General features: G+C 41.6%; 1 protein-coding gene across 1 annotated transcript; it reads right to left on the bottom strand.

The window, feature by feature from the left end:
* Positions 1–570: 570 nt before the first annotated feature.
* Positions 571–5780, bottom strand: PROKR1 (prokineticin receptor 1). Its single transcript, XM_075036781.1, has 2 exons — positions 5281–5780; positions 571–1267 (listed from the first exon to the last, which is right to left on the bottom strand). Exons 1-2 carry the CDS (start codon positions 5775–5777, stop codon positions 571–573), a joined length of 1194 nt encoding a protein of 397 aa, XP_074892882.1. The 5' UTR covers positions 5778–5780.
* Between the last annotated feature and the right edge of the window lie 6743 nt (positions 5781–12523).

Here is a 12523-nt window from a genome sequence, read left to right as displayed (position 1 = left end):
AGAATGTGCCTTTCCTAAGAGTATGCTGCACATTGGACAATAGAAAGCTGGTGGTCTGTAGACTTCAAGGAGCTTCATCATGAGGAGTAAACTGAGAGGATGAAGACTGACATGAAGCATAATGGGCTTTTTGCCATCCTTCCTCTTGTGAGCAGAAGGAAAAGGACACCAAAGAGCTTAAAGGTACAAATGATAAGCTCGAAGGGGTTAAGAGATTTCTCTGAAGAAGAAACAAAGAAGCATCATTGCTAGGATCAGCAATCAACTCTTCCATCATTATAATATGTTTCAATGCATTCATAGACTTTTTTGTTCATCTTGAACAACTCTAAAATGAGTATCTACATCTGAAGTTGACAGATAGGTGAACTGAAGCACAGCATCAGTCTGAGTCATGGGATTATACAGCAGTCCAGTGAAAAGAGTTCTGGTGGAAATGCATGGGAGGCTGCTTTTTAAGGCCTCTCACCAATGGTGGATATTCCCACAGACAAGGGAGAAGCTTCTGAGGAGGCATTGTTTCCTTTTTACCCCCTCTTCAAAATATGAGAGATTAGAACTGCAGAAAATTTATTTCAGCTTTATGCAGTCTACCTCCTCTGTGACTGGCATTGTACTTGTTCTCAGGTCTAAATCTGTGCTAGATTTGCTTCCATTATATGTTGATCTCCATCTGAGCAACATGATCTTCTTGAAGTATTTCATGGTGTTATTTTTTACAGTTACAAAACACATGGTGTTTATCATGCTGTTACTCATAGCAATGCATTCAACTATGTAAAAAGCAGTAAGATAATGCTTCTCTTTCACAAAGATGGTGGGGAAAAAGTCACGGACAATTGTGAAGCCGTAGAAAGGTGCCCAGCAGAGAACATAGGCAATCAGGATGCACATCAGTACCATAACAGTTTTTCTTCTGCATCGAAGTCTCTTTCTGATCTGTTCCGTCTGAAATCCTGGTACAGTTTTAAACCAAAGCTCCCGAGAGATCCTGGCATAACACAAGGCCATTGTCATCACAGGTGCAACAAATTCAATGCCAAAGATGAAAAGGAAGTATGATTTGTAGTACATCTGCTGGTCAACCGGCCAAATTTGACCACAGAAAATTTTCTCCTGGTTTTTCACTATAAATAACACCGTTTCAGTAGCAAAGTATGCAGATGGGATAGCTACAAGTATGGAGACAATCCAGACCAAGGCGATTAAGAAGGCTGCTGTTTGATAATTCATGCGTGGTTTCAGTGGGTGAACAATGGCCAGATACCTGGAACAGACAAATACATTCAAAATTAAGTCTGAAAACACTGTTAGTCAGAACATACTTCAAAATACAAGTGGACAGAATTAGGCAGAAGGAAATTGCTGTCATTTTTAAAGAGAGAGCCTGACAAATTTGTCTATGAGGAGAGTTAAGAAAATTTTCCAAACTAGCAGCCCAGACCTGAGTTCCTAAATCTAAGCAGAAACTCTGAGGTGAATGGCTGAAGGGTTTTTTAGGACAGTGGGTACTTTGCAATCTGAAAATCTGAGCATATGTTAGGGTGTCTGACGATGGATGGTTTTAAGACCTCAGTCTTAAACTCCCACCTGTTAACAAGATCAAACTGAAACAGTTACCATTTTGTATCACAAACCCTTTAAGGCAGACCACTTGTCTGGCAGTTAGGGAAAGACTGGAAGAGGAGAAAGAGAGGGAATATTGTTTGCAGGACCTAGCACAATACGCAGGTGATGTTGTATCTAGGTTATGCCATGATACAACATCTGGAAATGCTTTGGTGGACAGCACATGTTAAAGTGAGAGTTTGAAACATGCAGTAATATACACCTAGTTAGGTGCAGGTAAAAAGACAAACATGTAGAAACATGAAAATGTTTTCCCTAGGCAGAGAAATATTTAAATATGCTTTTTTTACCAGGAGATCAAATATACATAATGGTGTTTTTATTATTTTCTTGGTTATTCCATGGGGTATAAAGAGCTGAAGCTGATGCTGATGAATGATTACAGGTGAGCATGTTTTCAAGACACCAACAAAAGACTGTGTATCCATTTTCTGCCCATGTACATTTTTGTTTCATCTGCTGCAGGTGACTATTGCTAATTAATCTTAAATATGCTGTGTTGAGTAACATATCAAACCATAAAACTTGAGTTATGTATTTGCACTCCTTATGACTGTAAAGCTGCAAGGTGTACCACAGTGTTCCACAAAGAAGTGTGGAGAAATGGAAGTACATTGCTCGCAAGATTCATCAGTTGCCCTTGATTCAGTTAAAAAGGGGCTAGGACCAAATGGCATTCACACTGGGTTTTTTTGTTTGGTTGGAGTTTGGAGGTGTTGATTTTTCAAGAAGCTATAGATGTAAGAAGAGCTTACATTAGAGTACACTGTCCCAGAAAGATTAGGGTATTTCTGCTAAAAGGAGATTTTTATCACAGACACTCCAGAGCTCCCAGCACAATTGTATTTAACCAAAAGGATTGTTTCAAAAAGTGGCATTTCTCATTCATTCAGAAGCTTTTCTATCTGTATATATTCTATACATTGATAGCATCCACAGGATATATTCATTCTAAAATAAAATGGAAAGTCAGTAGTGCTTTTCATCAGCCAGATCTTGGAAGCAGATGAATTGTTCATCACTCTTAATGGTGCAGGTTAAATGTCAAGGGACAGCAGAATTAGCCAGCCTCATTGTGGAGCTGATAAATTAATATTTTTAGATCAGGTTCTGTGGAAACAAGGTTATAGGATAATGTTTGTGTGTGCATTTATAAGTATTCATATCCGCTCAGCAGAACATTTGTCTGCATGGGGTAAATCTCTCCAAGAGAGTCAGGAGGGAGCTTTTGTGGTGGATTTCCTGATTCTCATTGCTTACCATGCTTGGGCTGTTACTGTGGAGTGGTCCTGGAGCACGTGAACTGAGTTCAGATGAAACTGCCCAGGAAGATGTGCTCCAAAAGTGTACATAAAACACACCAAGTGCCCATGGGCATTCAGTCCAGGGCACCCAGATAAAGCTAAACCCCCCAAAATATTTACGTCATGGACATTGGACCCTTAGCATGAACTCTTGCTCTTTAGATCCTCTCCTTTCACGTTACATTATTTTCTAGCATAGATGTGGCCTTAAATATGTGAAATTCCTATGTTTCATGTGAATAGACATCAAGGAAGATGAAAGAGAATCCTACCTGAGGGAAATCCTGTGGGACAGGCTTACCCTCCCTACACAGGTGAGCCCTTTTAAATGATCTAAACATGGGAAGACTGTTGGGAGCCTATTCTTTTTTGAGACAGAAGTCAATGACCCGCATGACATAACAACCATGGAATGGTTGATTGTTAAATGAACGAGGTGTCTCTCTGTTTACTAGTTCAAAAGCTCACAAAAAAAGGCAGTGAAACCAAAACAGTGTGTTCTTACAACAAACTTCAGTGATTAATCATTTCCAGAATTGTTTTTAAAAGATGCATGGGGAGATATGCTAGAAATCTTCTGATTTCTTAGCAGGCATAAGGGCTCAATGACCCATGTTACTTCATCAACCTGGGATGCACTAGCAGAGCTTTCCAAGAAAATTTTTTAGAAGTTGAAAAAGATAAGTAATAGAAAATGGTAATGCATACATGATCGTGTTTAGAAGCTTAATCCCGAGCCCTCAGCTGCTGTTCAAAGGTTATTTTTGTTAGACACTTGTTAAGGTTTTGTTTCATAGGAACTGATTGTCCTTTCCCCCACACCAGGCAAAACATCTCTGAACTTCCCCAGAGTCCTTCCACAGACTTCTGTTGACATCAATAACAGCTGAATCAGCTGCACACAAGCTGTATCTATAAAACTATTGGCAGGGTTAACTGCTTCTGAGCTGTCTTTTGGATCACGTACCAAAAACTATGCAACATTAGACTGGAGCATAAAATGACACACAAGAGAAATTAGAAAAAAAAAAAGAAACGGGGGAATCATACAGTGTACATATGCAGAGGGTGTAGAGAGGTGTATATTGTGTTTGTTCACAAAAGATGACTTGTTGTGATGGCCTTTCTGTAAAGAGTTTACTCTGTGGGTCTTTTGGCTTTCTGTGAGTCAGTCATGTCAGCCTTATGTCAGCATGAAGCTGATCCTCAGCACCTGGGTCCATCAGAGTCCGTGGTGCACGAGGCTAAGAGAACAGGAGTCATAAGAAAGAATACAACTAAATTATATTGTTAAAATTCCTGGAGTGAGAGTGGGCATAGAAATATCTCAAGACTGCAGCATAAAGCAGGTAGTATAGCAGGTGAATATCGTGTTCTGCTTACGCCATTATGAAGGCTGTAGGAAAATCTCTGCTAAACTGGGTTGGTGTAGCATTTTGTCATTTTCTGGACAGTGCCATAAATATGGGTGCTATAAATGACCTGTGGGTCTTTCCTGGCTTGCCACTGAGCCATTCTCAGAGAGGCATGTAAAGAGAGAGGAAAGTATGAGAGGAGAGTGTTTTCACGGAGAGGAGAGTGCTGGCCACACTCACCGAGCATCCATGGCTGGGTTGCAGCATCCAGCTAAGACCTCAGTACTATCAAACAGTTAATTTAATGATTGTTGGGTTTTCTCAGTATGGCACGACAGAGAATAAGAACGCTATTTTGCAGGCTAAACAGAAGTCTTATCTTTTACTCTCTTTCACACAAAAACAAAACCTGGGAAAAACACCTTAGAGGGAGAAAGCAATATCCTGTAAGGCAATAACCCTGTTGGAAACTCACCTGTCAAATTCTGTATCACCAGTCAACTGTTTCTGTTGCTAAAGACTATTTAGTTCACTATTTATAGAAAAGGTTAGACTCAGAAGAGCTGTCTAGGCCAGTAATGAAGGTTCCTTGGAGATGTATAGTTTGCGTCAGGATTATGTAGTATGGATGAACACCCTTGTCTCTGGGTGTTTCTGATTTGCTTCTCTCTTCCTCCTCTTTCCCTTATTTCATAAATCGTCTCCTACACTTGAATGAAGGATGTTTTTATGAGAAAAAAAAATGTTTTACTAAATCAACATTCTTTTCACCTCAAAAGTTCAATCAAGAAATTTCCACTAAGTTTTCTCTGGGGTAATGTCATGACCCCATGTGATTAAATTTTTATGAAACAAGATACCCAGGTCTGTGTGGTACCTACCTGGACATCAGCAAATCCTGCAGAACAGCTGAGGATGTTAAAAACCTAGAAATCTGAGCAGCCAACCTCAGAAGCTCTGGCCATCTCATGCAGTCATAGCACCCTACTTACCTGTCAACAGCTATAGCTAGGAGAGCATTGGTAGAAACATAGAGGGAGACGGTCCGTAGGTAGTTGACTGAGGCACAGAGGACATGGCCATGCTCCCAGGACAGTTGCTGCACCACATAGTAGTCCATCTCAAAGGGGCAGCACACGATAGCCACAATGAAGTCTGAGATGGCCAGGTTGGCAATCAGCAGGTTGGTGAGGTTTCGTAGCTTCTTGTAGCGGGCGAGAGCAGCAATGAAGATGAAGTTGCCGATGCCACAGACCAGCATGATGCCAACCAGAGCCACCCCAATCACAATCTTGGCTGCAAAGAAGGTGCGGGTTTTGGTCATGTCGTCTTCACTGTCCAGTGGCAGGTCGTAATCGCTGTAACTGAAATTGAAAGGGAAGGAGAAGTTTCGCAAGGAGGTTAAATCCCCATTGTGGAGATTGTAGATTGCAGCAAAGTTGAGGTTGACAGTAGCATTTGGGTTATGCTCTGCTTGCTCCGTGGCCATGTCTGTCTTCTTTTGACATGTGTGGCTTGGCTGGCCCTTGGTTTTGTGTTAGAATTACCCAGTATGGCAGGGCACGACAGTGGCAAGTGAGAGACCTCATCCAAAGTTTCCTTTTGAGCAGTGAGTCACCTTGTCTTCATCCCCATAAGATTATAGAGCAACAGCCTCATTTATCTCCCTCTGTTGGAATAAAAAGAGCAAAAAATGTCCTTAGAGGAAATTACAGCAAAACTACTGTGCTTGAGGGAAAGCAATAGCCACCTTGTTGCCCCACAGCTCTATTGTTGGCTGTGCACAGTGGGAGGAAATACCCTGTGAAGGGATGCTTCTGTTATCATAAAAGCCATTGAGTTGCATAATACACTTGTTACACCCAGCAGTTTTATTTACCAACGATGGAATTTTGTTTTCAGCACACAGTGAAATGACAATATAGGAAGAGTGTAAAATCCAGTTTAAACCTCCGCCAGCCTTCGAGCTGACAGTGCTGTCATCCCTGTGCAAGGTAAAAAACTAAAATGAGATGACAGCTCAGTTTGCTGAAAAGTATCTGATGTGCCTTTTAGACAAAGTTTTTGCTTTATTCTAAGTGTCTCAGTCAGAGAGATGTGGTAGGTGAGAAAGAAAAGAGCCTGATGTCCTGGATTCTAAATACATTTCTTAATTAAGTAAGAGTTGCCAAGACCCAAGAAAATAATGAAGCCAGCACTTTCCTTTTGGCAGCCATTAATTGAGTAGTGGGGACCAAATTGTTAGCCAGCATAATCCATTATTGCTTCTTGCAAACCAGTAGAACTCTCCCAATTTGCATACACAAGACTTTGTCCCATGAACTAGTTTGTAGGGCTTTGCTGTGAAGGCAAATCTGCTGTTCACAGGGAGAGTGCTTCCACAAACAGGCTCTTGAGGTGAAAGGGAAAATCTTCCTTAAGCAAGACAAAGTGCCTTGAATTTTTGAAGATGGGGAGGAGCAGGCTTCCTTCTTTGTACTGCCAGTTGTACCAAATGTTAAAAATTGATTTATTTTCCACACTGAGGGAAAAAATCTAATCAACTCCCTAATTTTGCCTCTACTCTATATCAAAATGCTGAGAGGGCTGTCTTCTTGCATCTTCCTGTGCCACATCTGGGAATCCTCACACCACACTCCCACCTGTCAGGACAGTCCCACCCTATCCCAGAAGAGAATCGGGAGCATTGCCGCTTTTTCTGCTTTGAGAGAGTAGGTCTTCAGGGTGTCAAATGCCATTGAACAATGTCCATCATGGCTACAAAGGACAATCTGCATAATGGAGCTGTTGCTCCCTTCTTTCCCTAGAACCACCCTCAGCCCCTGATGTACCAACACTTAATAAATTTCTGAGAGAAACTCCCTTGTACAACTTCTGTCTCCACATTGCTTTTCAAACAGAGTTGCAGAACAACAGAATAACAGAAAGCCAAAGCCTGAAACTAAATATCAGTTCATACAATTGACTGCTTTACAAGGCATCCCCACAGCCGCCTGGACATGTGAACGTTCATTTAAGAGTTAAGTACTAAATAAATACTTGGATGCAAAATCTGTATGCTGGTCAAAGCAAGGTGCAGCATCTGTTTCAGACAGGTTTCCCTGTAAAATACCAAGAGAGCACTTTAAAATAAATACAGACAACACAACCATCCACAAACTGACATAACACTATCAGCTAACTGTACCTCTCATCTTCTTGGAGGTCTCAGGCACCCTGTGAATAATAGCCGCCAGGTTTTTCCCCTGCAAATGTGCTGCTGTCACTGGAGCAGAGAAAGGATCAATGAAAGCAGCCAGAGGACTTTGCTGAATGATCATTTCTCTCCCAAGCAGGTTTGCCCTGCTGCTCAGGAGAGGATGGGTCTGCTGTCTCTGTGCATGCATCTAAAGCCTTTTCTCAGTGGGAGGCACCTTGAAGCTGTCCATGCATTTCCGATTTTAAAGAGGCAGTGCAATACGGAGACAATAGAGCACAGCCCTTCCCCCCGCTTTAAAGCCCCTGAATGCATTGAATTGGCAGAGCAGCTTTGTTACTAAGTCTGAGCAGGACTGCAGCATGGAAGGTGTAAGACTCCGGTCTGCACTTGCTCTTTGAGTTTTGTCTGTCCTGGGCAGCAGCTACCTGCACCTGATGTGACACAGAAGCAAAATACAAACCTCCCAGTGGAGAGGAGGGGGAGAAAGGAGGGTGAACTACTTTCCCAGGGACCTTTCTCCGTGGATCTCTCCCTGGCTATTGTCTTTAGGACTGCAGCTGTGGCAGCTCCTGCAGAAGGAGGGTCAAATGTTGAATAGCTGTAAATCAGAGGACCCCTGACAGCTTTTCTTGCCCTGTCAGGGAATCACTCGGAGCAGAAAAGTGGCAGTGAATCCTTAAGGACTGCATGTTCTTTGCTAATGCTGCCTCCTCATTGCTTTGAAGCACTTGCAGCCCAGGGAGCAGTTCTCTTGCTTCCGAATTCTCCAGAAGGAAAGGAAACGCACAGCAGATCCCCTGTCCTCTTCTGCACCTCCAGTGTTATTCACATTGCCTGACATTTTGCAAGATGCATAGCTGGGCCATGTTACGTAGTCCCCAGCGGATGAGACCATAGGAGGCTGTAAGAAGGTCATGAAGAGTGTAAAAGGTTTGCAGAAAACTTAAAATATCTGCCCTACAATGCACACTCACAACACTTCGCTTTCATGAGCTAGTGGGCACTTATCTCTGGAAGGAGGAGATAAGGAAAGAAATCTCTTAATGTGAAATATGTCTGGGGTAAAAGGGCCACTAATGTAACATTTCTTCCAGAAAACTTGTGGAAGGCCAGAGAGCTCCCACTGTCTGGAGCCAGCAGACAGCATTAAGAATTTCACAGCAAATACTTTGCGTGGCTTTATTTTTGACAGTCAGTGTAATAGGTAAAAAGCCATTAAAGGATTTTTAATATCCTGAAGGGGTACAACCAAATGAACAATGAGGAAATCAGATACAGTCAACCTGTTGAATTATGTCACAAAAAATGTAAATATAGTAAGTATAGGAAGAGGCAAAGTGAATTTATGGTGTACATCAGAACCACATCTAAAAGATCCCTAAAATGGGCCACTTAAACCTTAAATGTCCCTTAAGAAAACCTAGTACACTAAAGGGAGCTCTTGCAAGCTTCACATTAGGAACATGCATGATCTCTTTAAGACTTCGTTCAGCTGTCTCACATTAAATTATCCAGTGCATTAATCAAGCAACATGATACCAAATATTTATATTCCTTTAGGCCAAAACCTCAGCTGCTATAGCACTGTCTTATCCCCATTGACTCAAGGCAAGTTGGCAATGGAGCCCTCTCCAGATCTGCACTTCATGCTCAGTATGTAGCTTCTGTACAGTGGTTGTTCATCTACCATGCTCCAAGTAACTGTGCTGTATGTGTCAAGCTATTCTCAGAAAATACTAGTAATATTGTGAAATGATGTGATTTGCATGTGGTGTGCAAGGCAGTGCTTTGTAGTTGTTGAATAGACAATGAAACCAATGGTCCTGGGAGCTGCCCTTACAGCCAAATGGGCAGAGTGAAAGTTAAAAGGTGGGTCTAGAGCCTCAGTAACTGTGCTGGTAACCTGCCCCACTACAACAAGGGCTGGGGCGGTAGTGGAAGGACTCTAAAGCCATGGAGTATATGCAGGAGGATTTCCCAGCGGCAGACACTTGTGTAAGAAGTCCCAAAGGCTGCCTTCAAAAACCGTAGTCTCTTGTGACATCTGGTGTAAATGTGCTGAAAGAGTAGCTCTCTGGGGCAGCCAGGCTGCGGTATGGCCCAGGCAGCCATCTTTCTGTGCACAGCTGGGATTTTCATTGTCCCAGCATTGCCCAGTCCAGGGGCTTTGCAGCCTGCAGGTCTCATCTTTCTGGGAACAGGGCACTGTGAGGCTTGCAGAGACTGAGATCCTTCCCCACAGCCCATACGTGACATCCATTTATCACATGATTATACTCTATTACATTGTATTTCAAAATCCCCATTATTTTGTAGAGAGCACATGATTCTGCTGTCGGATTTCTGCATAGGACAAGGTTTCTCCAGCATTTTCTTAGCGTTTGTTGGTGGTTCCCCAATGATGTCACAACAGTTAACACAGTGTCATAATGCATTTTCTGAGACCAGTGTTACCAGTGTGAAGAATTCAGGCTGAGAAAGAAAAGTCAATACTGAAAACTATCATGTAAACAATTTACATTTCTGTTTGTTTGGGGTTTTTTCATTAGTATGCTCACAGTTTGAACAGGGAGTTATTTGGAGACTAAATGATGCAAAAAAAGATTGCAATATAAAGTACTTGTTTAGAGACTTTCAAATAATGAATTTCTAAAACTAGCATTTAGCCTGGGAACAGACCTAAGGACTCTGGCCTTTCATTTCAAAACAGCAAACTCACCAGCTACTGTCTAATTTTTCCTAATTGCTAAATAAATTGGACTCTAAGCGAGGTAATTAATCCTAGGGGACTCACATAAGCTTTGCATAAAGTACAGCTGGAGTTTTACAAAGGTTGCTAATACAAATCAGTTGGTGAAATGTGACAAAAGCATCAAGCATCCTGTGATTTTCTGGAAAAACAAACAAAAGGTAGCAGCACACATGGGTTATAAACATGTGTATTCCTGCTCAGTATTCCAACCAGACATTCAACTCAGGGGCTGTACTAAATCTAAGAGTATGTAACTGACATTAATGTTCAAGAGGACACTAGACTCGCTTACATAAAGAGTTAGGTATATTTTTCTAATACATGAAATCATGATTTGTGGTACTAGAGGAAGGTGACTTTTGGATGGAGTTTGGCAAATATGTGCACATAGGAGTAATCCCACCATACTCAGCTGTTCCATTGGTCACTTGGGCCATGGAAAAGCCCTCAGAAGGAGAGAGCAGAAAGGTGTTTGACTTCATTAATGGGTTATGTCATCATGTTACTTTCTCTTACCACTTTTTTCTGCTTCCTTACTGAGTGTATCACTTCCTGGCTTGGGAAAAGGGGCAAAGCATCTGAAGGAGCAGCAGAGCAGGCTGTCGGCAACCATAGTGATGCTCTGCAAAGATGGTTGTCCGCACTGTTGGAACAGCAGACATAGCCCTTTCATCCAAAAGGTCTTTTTCCACACAGGTTTCTGTGGACAGTGGCATTCAGGCAGATCTCACAGCTGAATGATACAAGGTTTAGCAGAGCTGCACAGAGCTCACTGAATGTGCAAGATGACACAGGGGCAATCAGCAACTTTATTCCAAGTGGAAGCTTCTTTCTGGTCTCTTTTTCTTCACTTTTTAATTCTCTTCCAGTGTGTATTTCCTGTTTTCTTCATCTTTGTTCATCATTTCATGACTGCGTAAGAAAATGGTGTTTATTTTGCTTAGCTCAGCTTAGCATGGCAATCTTCTGTGAGAAGCACACTCCCTGCCCTCAACAATAGTCTATGAAATATGTAGATATAGCTGTAAGAAGTTTATATTAGCTGGCACTTATCACCCCTTACTAGTGAAGCCCATCTTACCTGAAGCAAAAGTGACAGTATTTGGGACCCTGCAGGAAGCAGGGACCAGCCCAGGGACTATGCACAACTTTTGATGCCACAGTAGTGTGACATGAATGACCACAAAAAAACCATTGCGGTCTTTAAACATTCAATGTTTTGATTAATTATTAAATATTACTTTTTTTTCTTTTTCTTTTGGATGTGTTTGGCTTTGTGTTTTTTTTTTAACTTGGCCTTCCTTAGAGCAAATGCCTGTTACCACAAACCCTTCTCTTGAGGAGAAAGCCTCTGAAAGGCAAATCTTAAGTGTTTTTCTCCCCAAATCCTGCCCAGGCACACTCATATCTTGGTGGATACTAATGTGCCAGCTCTGGGCAGTGGCAGTGTGCAGCAATGTATATCCTCTCCGTGGCAACAAGGCAGAAGATTGCCAAGGCAGTCGTCTTTGCTTCACTCACCAGCTTTTTTCTCTGCTGAGACTTCCCTGTCACCATAGTCCCAGTCAGCTCTTAGGGATTGCCTAATTTTAGACTGTCAAACCCATTTTTGGAAAAGCCACATCACTCTTAGTTCTGTCTGTTCTATGCCAGATATATGGAATAACAAAGATCAGTGCTTAGAAACTTTTTGCCAATTGGAGATAAAGATCAGTTTAGCCAGTTGAAATGTTCTGTTTTGATATCGGCCTCTAACGAATGTTACTGCAATTACTTGGAATTTCTAGGAATGCCTTTTCCAACTAAAACACTGGAGATTTTACCTGGAAATTGGAAATTTTCCTCTGCTTCTGCCTTTGTGCCCATTGTACAAAAGAATATTTATTAGGCAAGGTTTACAATTGCAGAAAGCAGGCAGTTTTTTCTTTATTTCTGAACATTGTTCTAAGAGAATTAAGATGAAATAATATATAGCTCATATAACATTTTGGAAAGAGTTCTCAGTATTATCATCTAATCTATACTGCTGTTCCTGGGCTGCATTACATATACCCAAATAATTTATGACAAATGCTTTCCTGGCCTGTCAGTGAAGAAATTGTGTAATGTAGAGCTCATGTCTTCTGTATGAGACTATTAAATGTTTCTTAGCTGCACCAGATAGAACTTTAATGGTCCTGCTTTAAATTCCTCATTTTTAATATCTCTGATGCACATCTGAAGTCTGCATTTGGCCTTTTCCTCAAGAACTGGTTTACTCATACCCCATATTCAAAAGCCTTTG

This window comes from Buteo buteo, chromosome 9, assembly GCF_964188355.1.
Source record: "Buteo buteo chromosome 9, bButBut1.hap1.1, whole genome shotgun sequence".
NCBI lineage: Eukaryota > Metazoa > Chordata > Aves > Accipitriformes > Accipitridae > Buteo > Buteo buteo.
The sequence above is the reverse complement of the archived record's forward strand: the minus strand, read 5'-3'. Positions and strand labels throughout refer to the sequence as shown.

Bases quoted from the DNA above. Each gene is read 5' to 3' on its own strand.
- PROKR1 (XM_075036781.1), bottom strand. From the start codon at position 5,777: ATGGCCACGGAGCAAGCAGAGCATAACCCAAATGCTACTGTCAACCTC. The intron at 1,268-5,280 runs GTAAGTAGGGTG...TGTCTGTTCCAG, and splicing joins CTAGCTATAGCTGTTGACAG to GTATCTGGCCATTGTTCACC.